The sequence below is a fragment of the Empidonax traillii genome, unplaced genomic scaffold, assembly GCF_003031625.1.
Source record: "Empidonax traillii isolate 1590-97213 ecotype Southwest subspecies unplaced genomic scaffold, ASM303162v1 scaffold351:size1117198, whole genome shotgun sequence".
NCBI classification, from domain to species: domain Eukaryota; kingdom Metazoa; phylum Chordata; class Aves; order Passeriformes; family Tyrannidae; genus Empidonax; species Empidonax traillii.
In genome coordinates this window covers 795,870-812,796 of record NW_020955544.1, presented here as the reverse complement: position 1 = coordinate 812,796, position 16,927 = coordinate 795,870, and the positions used below count along the sequence as shown (strand labels likewise).

Below are 16,927 nucleotides of genomic sequence, written 5' to 3'. Positions count from 1 at the left end.
GAGGAAAGCAATCAGAGATGCTATTTTCTTCCCTTTCCATCTCCTCCAAAAGGGTCAGAGGCAGCATCCACTTGGACTTTATAGTGGGAAAAAGTATTCCCCCTCTGTTAGTCTGTGGCAGATGTTAGGGATGGAGGGGGAGAGGAAGGGCAGAGCACGTGCCTTGGCCATCTTCACACTACCTCTCAGAGCAGGGTTGTGGTTTGCAGACAAAATGTATCGGAGTCTCTCTGTGCAGCTTGAGGGTTCCTGGGTCATGCAGGTGCAAGAAGTGGCCTTTCCCTCTTTATTTGAGGCTTTTTTCCTGAAATTTCTTGCCCATCAGTAACACCCTTACTTTCATCAAGGGAGCATCACCTCCTTTCCTGGTACTGATGTAGAACAGGCCATTTTTAACACTGTTCTGAGCAGCTATGGCAGGAGAGATTTCAAGGGGGAAATATCTAGTAGAAAGCCATTGCATCAAGTTCTGTCAGTTCTCAGGTACCAGGCTGCTTCACACTGTCTTTGCTGCTGGAAACTGCTCTTGAAAATAGGAGTTTAGATTCCAGAACACAGTAGTGTAATATAATACAGATTAAACTAAACTCAGTCTAAAGGAGGGAGTGCTTTTATCTTCTGAATGTATTTGCAAACGTGTGTAAATAACTTTTACTGTATGAAGACTATGCTCTAACTCTTTTCTACAGAGAAGCCTTGACCTGAGGTTGTAAAGAGTTGTGTTTGCTTTAGCCCAAGATACTCACTAACTGGAAGTTTTCTGTGCAGGGGCTCCTCATGGAGATCTGTTGATCTGTGACTGTTTTTCCTTTTATTTTTTTCAAGTATATTCAGGTTTTTCCTAATACTCCGCATGAGATGTGTTCCCTCTGCTGTCTGGTGCTTGCTCTGGACCTGCTTTGTAGTTTTTTTCTTTCATATGTAGTATTTAGAGATGGGCCAAACTGGTTCTAAAACCCACCTTGGTCACTTTGGTGTGGGCTCTCTCATCTGTGTTCAGTGGATTGGATAGAGTCATACACTCAAAACAGCCTTTAAACTGGGTGGGGCTTTGTATTACCAGAAAAAGAAACTTTCTAACATCATAGTAAAAGAAGAAAAAAGAAACCTCCCTGATGTTTGTAACTAACATTAACACTTTCTGCCAGTTCTCATCGCATCTCCCAACCTCACATATCCATGTCTTAGCCTTTTCTTCTTTATGGTCTTTCTAGTGTTGTCATGTGTGCAGCATTGGATATCTCTAAAACTACTAATCAAGTAAAGACTATAGCAGAGATGGGAAAGTGCCTCTTGAGGGTGAATGTATTGTGGATGCAAAGTATGAGGTGACTGCTCTGTACCTCATGGTTTCAATCACATGCTGTGTGCTTGAGGGCTTCTTGCCCACATAAAGGAACCATACAAAAGCCCAATGGATTTATCTGAGTGATGTTGTGTATCCTCTTTGTCCCAATTCTGCATGTTGTGGACAACCCTGTGTTTTTGGAGCAAACAATTGTGAGGAACAGGAGGAGAATTTTGTCTCCAAAACACATTCATCCTAAAGTGCTCTTGCTCTGTGTGTCAGACATCTCAACGGTTTTGTGTGTGGTTTTAGAGGTATTTAAATGAGGAGGTCCTTATTCCTTACCTGTTCCCACCCTGGTGCCATCTAAGGTCATAAAAGGGGGAAGGGTTAACAGAGGCTGAGGTGAATGCCTGCACCAAACAGGTTGCCTTTGTCAGTCTTGGCCCATCTGTAGTGGTCCTGTGCCTTCCCTGGTAGTACCTTTATTCACGATGGAAGAAAAATGTTTCATGTTGCTTCCCTGTGCAGCGCTGATAGAGTGGGTCTGTGTGGTAGAAAGGGAGCCGTGCTCCCTCCTAGGTCTAGAACGATTTTATCTTTCTACACTGAGAAAGAACAAAACATTGGCAGAAGCTTGAGCAGCAGTTGGCTCAGAGAAGGACCACAGAGGCTGACACCGATGTAATCCTGGAGAAGGAAGGCTGAGTTTTCTACAAACAGTTTCAATCCTTTTCTTCAAAAATAAAATCAGATTTGGGTTATGATGGGGCTGCTAAGTGCAGTTGTAGTCAATAAGAATCTCAACTAAAATCTCACCATTTATTAACAAAAGTCCAGGTGGGTGGAGTTTCAAGTGATTAACAAAACACATTTTTGTGGAAGAAGTAAAGCGTTGTGCACTCATACTAGTTGATTGCCAATGTTTTGAACACTGGCAGCAAAGCTATCCTATAATAACTTTTGCTTGATGCATTAATTAATTAACCCTTAACCTTCTCTTTCCCTTTTCAACCCTTTTTCTCCTTTTCCCCTTCACCATATTCCCACGTATGTAAACAATTAAAAACCAAACCAAAAACACAAACAAAAAAAAAAACAACCCCCAAACCAATACAAAAGCGGGAAATGCATGTGTGGCCATGCCTCACAAAATAGGTCGGATAATTGAAGGGAGTCCTGCCGACCGCTGTGGGAAGCTGAAAGTAGGCGACCGGATCTTGGCCGTCAATGGGTGCTCCATCACCAACAAGTCGCATTCAGACATCGTCAACCTCATTAAGGAAGCGGGAAACACCGTCACCCTGCGCATCATTCCAGGAGATGGTAAAGTATATGTTTCCTGCTGTCTTATCTGACCCTCCTGTTGGTTTTGTTCCTGGGCTTTTTGTGTCAGCTGGAGCTGCAAAGTCACGGAGGACTCAGTTTCTGCTCCTGCTTTGGGAGGTAGAGGTGAGGGAGGCTGTGAGTCTTCCAAAGCTTTATTTTTTGTTCCTTTTTATAGGAATAGATGGTTTGAAACAAGGAGGTGCTGAATCGACATTTAAAAAATATTTATTCAATTCTATGTATCTCCTTAAAATGATCTGCCACGAGTTTGATGCATAACTTGGTACACTTTGATTTGATCCTTAGGTTAATAATGCAGCTTTAGAATATTTGGGAATCGCTTGTTAGCATGTGGGAGTCCTGAAGCTTTGTATAGACACAAGCAGGCTATAGACTAAAGAGATAACAGGAAGGGATAAACACTTTGACATGTTTTAAGCTGTTTGAAAAGCAGATTTGTTTTTATTCTCAGTAAGTTGCTCTGGGAGTGAGCTCAGTACATTTTTAAATGACTGTTTAAATGATGATGGCTCTGGAGCTGCTGTGAGCCTGCAGCTGATCATTGTAAGAGTTACCCTAGATAGGATCCCACTGTTTCTGATCAGAGGGAATGTGCAGGATCCCTAATAATAAGCAGACACTTGGTACTGGTTTCAGGTTACTGAAGTATTTAATAAAAATAAGGATCTGTGTTATATATCAGTTTCACTACATTGATGACTACCTTGACCCCCAAATAGGAACAGAGCAGAAACCTTGTAAAATATCTGCAGCAGAACTAAAATTTCTGTGCTTCTAAATTCTGAGTATTTATTTATTTATTGTCCTGCTCTGCCATGGATGGGTTCATAGTGAGAGCTCGTTAGGCAGAAACCTTTTAACATTGCTCTCCTTTTAAGTTAAATCCATGGGTATAAGATTTGATGACTCAGATACAGTGCTAACGAGCATTCCTTAGAGTGGTACAGGACATTATTTGCATTTAAATGTGGAGAAAGTGTGATTAAGTTTGAAAGAAATGCAGAGGAAGTATAGCTGAAATGAACCTAGTAGCTGTAAAAAAGAATGAAGACGTTTGATGATGTGATTTCCAGTGAGAAGCACCGGGTAGTTGCTAACTCTTACACTTTCTGATCTGAAACATGGATTTGGTTACCCCACAGAGCATGATTATGCTGTGTTTTGCTGTAGGATAAAAATAGACTGGGATGAGAAATGATCTGGTTATAAATTGTTTCTGTTTAGGATGATCTGTTTTGCACAAAGGCTTTATTTTCCTACTGTCTAGTAGGTACCAGGTCAAATGGTATATGAACCGCTGCTGCTTGCAGCAAATTAGGTGTTCATGAATAATAAAATGGCTGTGAATCAGGCTAACATCAGAGCTGGCCTGTGCATGCCTGTTTAGGGAGATAAAGTGAGAGAAGAATTGTTCATTACCTGTATTTTAGTATCTCATAAAAATCAAGGTGGCTCTTTAAATAAATGAAGAGCTTTAAAGGCAAAACCACCCGAGAAATAAACAACTTCTGAATGGTTTAAAATTTTTTTGAGAAGAATAAAGCTTCCTGTTATGAATGCTCAGCTAGTCTTGTTCATGCAATTATGTGTCCCAGATGTCACGTTTAGGTTAGGGAAACACGTACCTGGGACTGACATCCCATGTTCCTAGAGAAGGTGGAAAGGTGTTCCCTAGGGAAGGGGTCAACTCTACTCTCATAGCAATGCAATCTTCAAGTCATTTATTTACTGTCACTTTGAAATTCCAAATCAGATTGCCACCTTTGCATAGTATTGCCTGCCTTTAATTTCCAAAACCCAGTAAGACCCGACACTCTGAAAACTGCTGAGAGGTTTGCTCTAAACCCCCATGAGACACAAGAAATTGGTCTCAGTGTTGTTTTCTTTTTGATGTCTTAGTGTGCTTTTCTTGATATGTTGTTTTCTTTTTGTTGACTTTTGAGTGCTTTTTTTCGGCAAATATAAATGGTCTATGTGCTTCAAGGAGGGGGGAGCATAAATCAGAAGCCACTTGTCAGAGAAACATGAAACTAAGGCGCATCACTAGACTCACAATAAACTCACACTGCTAATCTCTTCTAACATTATTAAAAACACCACGAATCTTTGCTTTGGAAATAAGTTTTGAACAAATTAATTGCCACAGACCACTGCAGGATTATATTTGTCGTGAAATTATGATGCTTTAACACGCTTCCAGCTGATGCAAGGATGCAGAATGCTGGGAAAGAACAAGCTTAGATTGGGCATCTAATTGGTGACTGTTTTAGGCCAGAGCAGGGCAAGGAATCAGTGAAATATGTAGATTTTGGAATATGCAGTTGTAATTGCGCTAAAGATCATTTTTGCTATGTTCTGCTCCACTTTTGCATGGTGGTTGGAATGCATCCTGAACCAGTGTCTAAAAAACTAGCAAAATTATGCACAACTCCTGACTCATGGGATAGGGGGGGCTAAAGATAGATGCAGTGCAGTGGTGTGAAGATGCATCTGTACCAAAGATGTGTTGTTGCTCTGCTTGGTATTATTAGTGTGACCTACTAAAGGGTAGGAATCTTGCATTCTCTTTGAAGCCCATCTTCATCTGATCTCCAAATATTTGTGGATGATTCCAGAGGCTTTTGTTCTGGATGAATACAGAACACTTAACTGTGTTTTGGGGCCTTCTTCTGCTGGAGTCAGATTTTAACATCAAGGCATCTTTACAAAATAAACAGAATTATTTCTTAAAATTCAACAGTGTAACCACCCATAGGGATGCCTCTTCCTCACACAAGCCAGCTGTTAGTGGCACAGCATCACAAGGGTATGTTTTGCTCATGCCTAACCTGAGAGGTGCAGGCAGACCCAGGAGCCTCTCTTGCTCTCTGAACTACTGGACACAAGCCAGCTCTGGTCTGGAGGATGTTACAGCTCCATATGCTGAGGGCTTGGGCATGTTAACTTGAGCACACCACTGCAGGCAAAGGAGCTGTGTTCTTGTTGCACCCATCTGTTTAAATGGTTCTTTTTCTCTTTCCCCTTTCCTGAGTTTCCCCTGACATGCAAGTAGCTACAGAAAGGACAAACCTTCCCCTTATCTAGATTTCTCCATAATTAAAATAAATCCATTTTAGAAGTAAATTAAGCTCCCAGGACCAAGTAAGCCCATGACCACCACCTCTCCTTAATTCAGGCAAAACCCCTCCCATTGCTGCAGTTTTGTATTACAGCTGGACTCTGTTTAATATGGCAGATTTCTCCACAGTCATTACAATGAATTACTGGATTCCTGGAGCTTAAGGGGCAAACAAGGGCAGGGTAGAAGACCTTGTAATTTTATGTTGGAGAGCCAGATGTTTCCATCCAGTTTTTGTCACTGCTGTCCTAGTGATTGTGCGTTCAGTTTAGATTTTGAGCTTGAAAAGTGGATCGTGGTCAGTGTTTTGTAGTTACTTGACACCTGTGGTTCTCTCTTGGTTACAAAGGGTATAGACACAATGTGGGGGTCTCCTTTGTGCAGAGCTGTTCCTCAAAGAGACAAGGGTCTGTCACTGCAGTAGCTTTAGCTGGGAACGCTGTGCCTGATGAGTGGGTGTTGACTGTGTCCGTCATTCTCCGTATGCAACCAGCTGTTCAACATTTGTGTGGTTAAGCATGTACCTACCACTGAGACTTCCTCTGAATTCAAAGTCCCATGGGAGGGAAAGGGTGTTTTCAGGAACTGCTGAACTCTGGAGCAATTCAGCCTTTGAAACTCTTCAAAGTTTCTAATTTCAGTTCAGGATTGATACAATATGCAGTTCTGGAAAAGGTGTTAGGTTCAATACACAGGAGTTCCAGGTCTTTCCTCCAAAAGTCTGTTGCCGGTATTTGGCTATTGGCATTTATGTGACCTTAATTTTAGGCAGAATTTTGAATGAGTTTGGGGTTAACTCTGGTGTTACTGAAGTCTGTGATACAGCTCCAGAATGACAGGGGGAGCATTTTGCCCTGCCATGCTGTGAGGGACTCCTGGGTAACCACTCTTCAGCTGTGTCTACAGCAACTCCCATCCCATTTATGGGAAGCAGGAGAGAGGACCTCCCCTTGAAGCACCTCCTGCTGTGCATAGAGAAATACGGCATTTTCACAGACTGATGTTGAGCTGAGAGCCTTTTGCTGTGGCAGAATTTGAGTTTAGGAGTTACTCCTACTGTCTGTATTCTCTCTGTGCATCCTTTTGTAAGTGGCACCCAGAGCAGCTGATGCCTTTGGTACAGGTGGTTCCTACGTCCTGTGTGCAGCTTTCAGTGCTCAGGCAGTAGTGGGTTGTATTTCAGAGGCAGATTTCAGTAGGTTTGGGTTTTAGCCACATTCAATATCACCTTGTGAAGTATTAGATAAAAGCCACATCTCAATTCTACAGAAGATTTCAGTTTCTGATGGAGGAAGGGACTGATAAGCTTATAATCCCTGGAATAGTTATAGCTACTGTAAAATTCATCCAGCCAACCTATCATATATAGAGACTTTGATGATTGGAATTTATGTCATTAGATAACAAACAAAACATTGTTCAACCTTTCCTCCATAAGTTAGTCATCATTCTGAGTGTGTCTAAGGATCAGAGGAGTTTCCAATCCAGATTTCCCGATTTTTTTTTGTTTGTTCATTTTCCAAATGAGTGTACAGTTTCATGTACATAATTACTCTGTTAATTTGGGGAATTGAGAAATTTGAGCCCATCTCAAGTTCTTTAAAAACAACATAATGATGATTTCCAGTGAAATGCCTTTGCATAACTTTTTTCTTTCAGTGAATAGCCAATGGTCTTCCCTCATAATGAAAACCAAAATCTATTTTGCAGAATCCTCCAATGCTACTTTATTGACCAATGCAGAAAAAATTGCTACAATCACAACCACACATACTCCTCAGCAAATACCACAGGAGACCAGGTCAGATTGTTTTCCTTGAGGAGAGCACGTTGACATGCTCTCTCTTTAATTACTCCTTGATTACTTTCACATCCCATGAGCTGTATTTTTCTTCTCTCCCTCTTTTTCTCATTCATTACAGCAGGAACAACACCAAACCAAAGCAGGAATCCCAGTTTGATTTCAAACCACCCCAAGCAGCACAGGTAAGGAACACCTCTCTAATTGTTTTGTTTACCACAGACTGTTGTTTCCAATCTGCTTGAGGGCTGGCTGTGTTCAAATATTTCCCTTGAAAATTCCTACTGAGAAGCTGTTCTCCCTCAGCCTGTTTGCTCAAAAAAAAAAAAAAAAAAGAGGAATTTGCTGATTAGTTTCTTAATATGTGTTGCTGTTGTTTCAGCTGAGAAACATTTCCAACACATTCTCATCAAGACTTTGAGGAAGAAAAAATAAAGGAAAAAAGCTGACATTTTTAGGGCAGTAATAATTTATGTGTTTGTTTATGGAATTGTATATTGTGAGGGGCCTCTCCAGAAAGTATTGTTGTGTGCAAATGATAAATTCAGAGGACGAAAAAGAGGAAAACTTAATAAGGGGCGATGGCTGGAGTGTTCCAGCTCGCACAGATGGCATCTTATTAGAGAGATTATCTATCTCACTGTTAACTTTCCTTGCCACTGGCCATCCCAGAAGTAAGCTCTTCTATTAGGGGCTTCAAAACATCCCCATAATAGCATTTGTGGAAAACAATGCCCAGGCTTCTGAGCTTCTTGCAAAGGAATAGATGATGTGATAACAAAAAGGAAAAGCCAGCACCACGGCACACACTCACCCCAGGTACCGTTAGACATTTCACTGAAGCCTGGCACTGGAAGTGGGGTTGCCCTCACCTTCTGTGCAGTTGGTAGAACTCTTAACCACCCTCCAGAAAAAGGCCTTTCTGCCCTGGGCACAGGAGGTGTCGTGTAACAGAAGTAACAAAAATAATAACGTTCGTTGGTTGAATAATTTCAAAGTGAGAGTAGAGCAGTATTTGACTTTCTGTTCAATTGGGTGTTGTCTTCTCTCCAGCAGGACCAAGACTTCTACACTGTTGAGCTGGAAAGAGGAGCCAAAGGTTTTGGCTTCAGCCTGCGAGGTGGCCGGGAGTATAATATGGATCTGTACGTGTTGAGGCTCGCTGAGGATGGTCCAGCTGAGAGATGTGGGAAAATGAGGGTATGCACAAACTGATTTTAAAACCACATTTCTTTGGAATTAGCTGACTTCCCCACTTCTCCCTTCTGCTGTGCCAGCTAAAAGGGAAATTAAATGCTAACTGAAAGTGGTTCCCATTTACTTCTGTCGATGGCATCTGTCACTCTTTGTGTGCAGTCTGTAGCAGTGTTGTGTTCATTGGAAGACTTTACCCCCTTCTTCCAATCCTGCTTTTCAGATTCTAATACATGATCTGTCTTTTAAAGCCTAACATGGATACACGTAGCAGTGAAAATGTAATAGCCACAGTCTGTCTGCTACTGGGCAGAGTAGGGACAGAGAATGTATATGGCCCACGGGTTACAAAATTACAATGCAGTTTTTGATTAGCATTAACTGTGAACTTCACATATCAGCTGAATTATAAATGTTATATAGCAAGGGCATATGTTACAAAATGCCTACTAAAAAATTAAATTGCCACGTTTTATGTATTCCTTGCTCCTCTGTTAGAGAATGCATTATAACTTTCCCGCATACATCTTCTTCTTCTCCAGATAAGTCATGTGAAGGGCGTTTGCAAAATTCTTTTGCTAGGGGTAGGTCTATGGATTCAAAAATTTTGCTGAAAAATATGAAAATATGATGAAAAGTCTGTGCTGCCCTGTGGAAGTCAATGCTTTGACAACCTCTTCCAAGCCCTCTTTTCTTTCCTGATAAATGATTATATTTACAAAAGCAGCTTTGCTAGGTCATAGTAGTGTCAATATCCAAGTGAGAAACAGCCCTGAGAAAGCTCTGTGAACATCCCAGTTGTAGTAGACTGTGAAACAACCAACCACTTTAAAGACTTTACAAATAATCAAAACTAAGTAGAATAGCAGCAGTTCTAACACTGCTCTTACTATTGAGCCATACAGTTTTGCAGTGTAGTTTTGCAGAACAGCAGTGTAATATTTTGATACCTCAAGCTTTCCCCATCACCTTCATGTCTCCCAGGCCCCAGCACACTGTTTTTTGTGGACTGTTACTGGAAGGAGTTGGGCTTATTTAGCTTCACGTGGTGCATAGTTATTCCACCTTTGCTGTGGCCATTGTCTTGTGATGTGCTGGAGGGGGGGCCCTTCTGGGGACTCGCTTCTAATCTTAGGCTCTTTTATTACATTGGCAGATTGGTGATGAAATCTTAGAGATCAATGGAGAAACCACCAAGAACATGAAGCACGCTCGGGCCATCGAACTGATTAAAAATGGTGGCCGCAAGGTCCGCCTGTTTCTGAAACGTGGAGATGGCTCTGTCCCAGAATATGGTGGGTCAAACTATGAAAACATTCCTTTCTTCCCTGGCATCACTCCATGAATGATTTGTCTCAAGATCTGAAGCGGGAATTCTTTTTTATTTTCCTTTCTCACCAGTGTCTTACCAACCTTTGCAACATATAATTGCCTCGCTTGTGCTGAATTTTCTACACATTTCATCCTTTGCTTGCTTCCATGGACTTGGGGCACAGTGTAAGGCAAGATCATCATAGCAGTATTTTTTGGTGATCAGAGAGGAAAACAAAACAAAAAACCTTATTGTCTTGTCCAGCCAAACAAGGAATGTCATTGAACTGTGCCAAACTGTTTCTCAGCGGCTGAATTGTTGTTTCAAATAGGTCTCTACTTCTAATCAATGCAAAAACTGGGATCCCGAGTTACTATTCTGAAGCAGTGATTTTTTTTTTTAATTTTTTTTGTTTGGTTAGGTTTTTCTCTTAGTTCCTGTCTGTATCCATAGACATGAATGCCGAGATGGCTTATGAGATTTTTGCCTTTCCTTAATATTTATGTAAATATTTATAAAGTTATTTAAGAAAAAGAAGGAAAAAAAAAAGCTTTACTGCAAAAGTATATTGATTTGGCCTCCTGAGCCCTTTTCTCCCCCCTTAAACTGTCTGCTGGTTTCAACTAGTTAATTTGTAAGGTCTGAAAAGGTGAGGAGGTTATGAAAAGGTGCTCTCGTGTGTGTCTTGGGGGAAACAGTCAGTCCTTGTTTCTTACTAAGAATTGCATTAGATTTCCTTTTCTTCCCCTGGAGGTTGGATTGCTGGGTGGCTTAACTTAGCACACTATTTAATATTATAATTATGTCTTATTTATTTGAGATAATTGTCAAATATTGTGCCCTCGATGGAGGGCTACTCCCAACCAAAGGTCTTTGAGGTTTCTATAGAAACTGATGATTGAAGGGATGTCCTTTATACTTTCCTCCCCTTCTTTGGGTTATTTCTGTGTCAGTAAGTTCTGTGTTTATCATTCTCTCCATGTCCTAACACCAGAATCAAAACCCTTCTGCACAATTTATGAACTAAATTTTCTTTTCATTTACTGTACCTTGTTTGAGGGTTTCTTAACTTAAAATGACCAATTCGGAGTATAAACAACAAACAATTGAAGTGTTTAACGATATGGAAGGGAAGTTGTGGGTTTACACTTCTGTAATATAAATAGCACACCAGAAAGTTCAATGATGGCACTGAAATTCTGTAATGTTCTTTCTACTTTTGTCTTTTCCTATGCTCCTTTGGATGTACAGTACTGTATCATATGCTAGACTGCATAAATACCCTGTAAATTAAGTGCTTCACTTCTCAAAGCATATGTCTGTTGCACTGAGGATGGAAATCCACCACCAATTTTCTTTTGGCTAATGCTAACCACTAAAAGTTTGTTCTCCAAGCAAGGATTTAATATACAGGGGTTGCACTACTGTAAAGAATATCCTTGTAACATTTGGGACTCCTTCCTCTCTTTGTTCTGTTCGCTGCAGTCGCAAATGGTTCCTCTAATAATGTTAAGTTCCAATATTTTTCTGACTCAATTGGAACGTGCTTCTCTATGAGGCTGTATATTTTTGTAATGAGTTTTGTACTTATTTTTAATGTTGTGGTCTCTGGTGGACTTTATTTTTCGTTGTTGTTTGATTGTTAATGTTTTTTCTATGACATTCTGTGTCACTGTTCCAGCTGTCTTTTAGAATGGATGCTCTTGTTGTCTGGGTTATTGAATCACCTCTTAGATGTCTCTTTATGTCACAATAATAACAACTGCTGTCTTTGCAGCCTTATATTTGGGTGAAGCCTAGACAATCTGACTGGAAAAATAAACTTTCTTTATTCTAAGATAAAATATGAAGATTTTTCTTTCTTTCATCTTTGTTATAGGGAATCTAAATTTTCTACTTTTCTCTTTCTCTTTCTCTCACTTTTCTTGGTGCTGGGCTCTTCCTTCCTCAGCGATGATACCTCCTAATATCGCTGCATGTATGAGAAATGACAAGCTCGGGGAGTCTTGCTTCTACCTTATGGGCCATAATCAAACTACGGTTTGTAGCTAAAATCAATATTAGGTGTTTTTGTGCTGTGGCCTAATTCCCTCACATTGCTTTCCGCTTCGCTATATTCTGTATGTACAGCAATTCATCCCGAACACCCTGCGTCCCCCGAATTGTAAGTACACACACCACAGGACACGTTTAAGCCTCGCTTTTGTATCTTGTGTGATAGCCAGGTTGCTGCAAGCCACATGCTTACAGCCAAGGAAAAGCCTGAAAATGCTCATAAGCGAAAATACCCACACGTTGAGTCGCAACGGAGGGTTCACCTGGAAATCACAAAGTTCACACGCACACACCGACCCTCCCAAGCTCAGGAATGGAAATGCCATCGAATGGGAGATGCTTGGCATGGTGGCAGGAGGAATGAGCGTGTAGAGAGTTTGTCTTGGGGGAGGGAAGACAAAAAGGAGAGAAAGAGGGGGGAAAAAAGTTTGTCTCCACAAGTGTTTGTGAGGGTGTTCAGTCGTTGCCATCAGGACAGTCCACCTCAAGGTGGGTGTCTGGGGGCAAGCGGCAGGGAGTGGCTAAAGGCAGCCGAGCTGCCAAGCAGGAGTTACTTCTAAAAAAGAAAAAAAATAAACAAATAAAAGCAGCACTTGCATTAAGACAGCGCAGCTACTTTAATGTTTTTCATGTTTGTAATGAATCATTCATAAACATGCGTTACAAATGACAGGAGTAATTGTAGCTTAGCTGCAGCGCAGGGCTGGGGTTTAGTTTGAGGGTTGTTTTTCTACTTCTGCTTTGCAGTTTGTCTCGCAGAAGTAGCTCGGCTCTATTTTACCTCAAATACTACATAAAAAATAATGAACTGGAGATTAGATTTGAATCAAAGCCATCGTACATGTTACAATATCTTTCCATTGCTTTGATATGAAAAAATCATAACTTCTGTCATCGTTGTTTGAATCATTGTGGCAAAACCAAAGTCTACCCTAGGACTTCTCGTAACGTGGTAGAACTAAGTGAGATTAAGTGATGTTTTAAATGAAATGGAAATTGTATTATTGCAGTCTAATTCTCGCACCTTCAAAATGTTATTTTACAACGTGAAAACTTAATAATCAATTCTATTTTCTGTACATTTTCTGCTATTTGAACCATGGCCTCCCACACCTGGAAGGCAGTTCTTAACAATGACTTAAAAAGCACAAATTGTTTCCTAAAGGCCTTCTTTATTGGAAACTATTTAAAAAACCAGCCAACAACCCAAACTATAATATTTTTTTTTTCCACTGGAAAGAAAGTAGTGTAACCGAAACGTTACAAATTGGGCTTGGGGAAAATGTAAAATGCCCTGTGCCCAGAAGAGCATAAAGATGATATCAGCTTGGACCAAAACATGGCTAACAATCAGAGCAGCACCAGTACTAACCTGTAACTCTCCTTGTTCACAGTTAAATTAACAAAAGCTTGGGTTAGCCTTCGCTGACTGCTTTAACAGTTGTTTGTTTTTGTCACTAATGAAGTCTGAAGAGTGCTAAGTGGTGTCACGGCGCCCCGGAAGGCATCGGTACCAAACGCTTTGCTGTTATTTTCTTTCAGACCCCAGCAGTGACAGGAACAGTCCTGCCACAGGTTCACAAAATGTATCGGAAATGAAACCCGTGCCATCCGACCGACGGCAGCACCCATCATCGGAGTCCAGTTATCCACCAGACCTTCACAAATCATCACAACATGGGGACAAGCGGACTTACGTTAGAGACCTAAAAGGCAGCAGAGAGTTTAGCAGACATCCCAATGAACACCACACTTGGAATGGGACTTCTAAAACCAACGACCACGTGCCAGGCAGGAGGATGGAGAGGTCGCCGGAGAGGAGGCACGAGAGGCAGCCAGAGAGGGCGGTGGTGAACGGGCAGAAGAGGAGGTCTCCCGAAAAGCGGAGGGAAGGGACAAGGAGTGCCGACAACACTTTGGAGAGGCGGGAGCGGCACGAGAGGAGGAGGGACCTCTCCCCTGAGAGGCGCAGAGAACGGTCGCCTGGCCGGCGGCGGCGGTCGCTGGAGAGACTCACGGAGCCCAGAAGGTCACCCGAGCGGAGAAGAGAGAACTCCCTGGACCGACGGGCCAAGTCCTCCGACCGGCGGAGGGAGAGGTCACCCGACAGACGGCTCAGGGAGGAACGATTCGGCCACCGGGAGAGGGAAGAGCCCAGCTGGAAGCACGAGCCGAGCCGCAGGCACCCGCCCGAGCAGCGCAGGCGGCCCTACAAGGAGTGCAGCACCGACCTCAGCATCTGAGGGGCTCCCTGGGGTCCCCGTCGCCTTCCCCACACCATGGGAGCAGAGGAGAGAGTGCGGGAGCTGAGACCATCTGGCTTTCGCAGGCGAGGAGACATCCGGCACCTGCTGATCCTACAAACCTTTTATGCAGATGAAATCTTATGACAAAAAAAAAAAAAAAAAGTGTTGTGCCTGATGTATAATATTAAAGAAAGTATTTTTCAGTGTATTCTTTTTTTTTTTAATTACTTGCCAAATGTTGGTCCTAAAGGATTATAAAATTTTGTTTCTACATTCTTTGTAGATTTCTTAAAAATGAATTCCTTAATTGGGCTACTTTCCCCCCTCCCCATTATAGTAAGTGGGGGTAGCCGGTAATATAATATAGGCAAAGGATTTTATGACCAAGTTTGAATAATTTGATCCAGACTGTTCTCTAGTGACTTACTGCTACACTGTATGTTGAAAATTTTTTAAGGGTTGGGGGTGGGGAAGGAAGAAAATTGTTCATCTCAGTAGGAATGGAGCACTCCTGCTGAAGGAATTAAAACAGAAAGAGACAAATGTTCCTAAAATTGCAAGAACTGTTTGAAGAGACTACTGTTTCAATGAAGGATATTTATAATAATAATAAATAATTAAAAAAATAAATAAATAAATACAAACCCACACAGCACAAGATGATTTACGATGAGGAATTTCTAGTTTGTTCCGTGAACAGTTTATACTTTCAGGCCCCCTCGACAGAATGCACAGAGGCAGAAGGACTGGTCACCACCATGCCTGTGTCACACGCTGCTGTAGACTGTTGATCTCTCATTAGCCTCGGCAACATGTAACGATATATCATTAAGGCAGCCGCCGCAGCCCTGCTCATCTTCTAGCTGTATATGGACAGCAACCCCAGCATGCATGGTATTGTGTGTCTGCTTGGAAGCAAGGGAAGGGATCGGGTTTCTGGGACAAGGCACAATGCGGTGGGAGCTCAGTCCTCCCTCTCGGAGTAGGTGTATTCCTTCTGCTCAGGCAAAAAAACCAGTGGGCTTTTCTTGATTTTGCCAAATTCCAAAAGCTCTCTCTTCTTATCACTCTGTATTTAAAGGGAGGGGTTCTTTTTTGTTTTACTGGTTCATCCTTACTGAGACAAAAGGAGTGCACTTGCTGAAAAGGATAAAAATAAAAAAAAAAAAAAAAAAAAAAAAAAAAAAAAAAAAAAAAAAAAAAAAAAAAAAAAAAAAAAAAAAAAAAAAAGAAAAAATCCAAGGGAAAAAACACAGGCAAAAAGAGGCAATCAGTGGGACAGCCTGGTTGTAGAGGCCTATCTGTACTGGTTGTATGCTGTAAATTTGAGTCTAAGAACAGCAGCGAAAGGGAAACCTGCAAGTTTCTAAGTTGTATTTTTAAATTTGCAAGTTGTGTGGTAAGTCTGCTGTAGCATTGGTATAAGATGTAATGGATTACTGCCTAGCTGAGCCAAAATGTTTGCCGTTACTGTTGGACCACTAAAGTAAACTGCTGCTTTTTACAGTGCATTGCTGTGTACATGTATACTGACTCACATCCTCCATATGAACACAAAACCATTGCAAGTCTATCACTGTTGTTGCCATGGTACTGTAAAAACAAAACCAAGAAAGAAGATGGCCAATCATTGTGTGTACAGTTTAAATTGTAATTAATAGAGCCTGTTGGAAAAAAAACACAAAACTGTTGCCTTTTTCTTGTATAAAAGAGGATTTATGACAAAATTTAGCTGTGAGGAATGTGATTAAGTGTTTATATTTCTGAAAATGGAACAAATTGATTCAGGGGATATATTTTAATGTAAACTGAATCAGGTATGTAAAGAGGTTTTAAAATGGGAGACTGTATAAGTAATTCTAAAGCTTTTGTTGGTTTGAATATCATTTCTTTCTTCATGGTGGGCCTGCTTATGTATTATTAAGCACTTGTATGCAGTCTATATTCTCCAGTCATCATTTCTTGCAACGTGCTATAGACAATGCTCTTTCTGTGTTGATGAAAAGCAGTATGTGGGCCAATCTTTTTTATAAAACACTATGCATATATAAATACTACATTGTTCATAGCTTTATTTGACTTAATTGGGTTTATACATAACACTAGTATGAGTAGATGTGGACTTACCCAGTACGAGCTTCTTTCCTTGGAACAGACACTATGTATATGATGTAGCAACAAAGAAGGAGAAAGTCTGTGAATGCTATTTTTATTATCAAATAAAGTTTTCCATACAAAGCATGCATGCGAGTGTAGTGATAAAGGAGGAACTACACCTTAATTCTACTTGCTTATCCCTGTCTAAATTAGTAAACTGTAGGTTACAGTTGCCAAGGGCCATCCGCTAATTATGTATTAATCACGCATTAAATATTTATTAATCATTTGACATGCCTTAAAAGCAAAGGTTCCCAGTTTTCCAGTATAAAGTTTTCTTCTCCAAAATAGTCAGAAACTAAAGTTTTAGGTGAAGCAGGGCTTGTAACTATGTCTGAGGTTAATATAATTGATTCTTCATAACACATTGGCATGTGTGGCCACATAAAAATCAGGACAAGGAGCA

General features: G+C 41.1%; 1 protein-coding gene across 2 annotated transcripts in view; it reads left to right on the top strand.

The window, feature by feature from the left end:
• Positions 1 to 15,512, top strand: part of MAGI1 (membrane associated guanylate kinase, WW and PDZ domain containing 1) — a 285,249-nt gene extending 269,737 nt beyond the window's left edge. Inside the window, exons 19-24 of one of the 2 annotated variants that reach the window (XM_027892425.1) lie at positions 2,411 to 2,614; positions 7,467 to 7,557; positions 7,679 to 7,742; positions 8,611 to 8,757; positions 9,908 to 10,046; positions 13,661 to 15,512. In XM_027892425.1, coding sequence (XP_027748226.1) covers positions 2,411 to 2,614; positions 7,467 to 7,557; positions 7,679 to 7,742; positions 8,611 to 8,757; positions 9,908 to 10,046; positions 13,661 to 14,361 — 1,346 coding nt within the window. In that variant the 3' untranslated portion in view covers positions 14,362 to 15,512. The remainder of the gene's footprint in view (positions 1 to 2,410; positions 2,615 to 7,466; positions 7,558 to 7,678; positions 7,743 to 8,610; positions 8,758 to 9,907; positions 10,047 to 13,660) is intronic. The other variant, XM_027892426.1, reaches the window with a different exon arrangement.
• Positions 15,513 to 16,927: the final 1,415 nt, after the last annotated feature.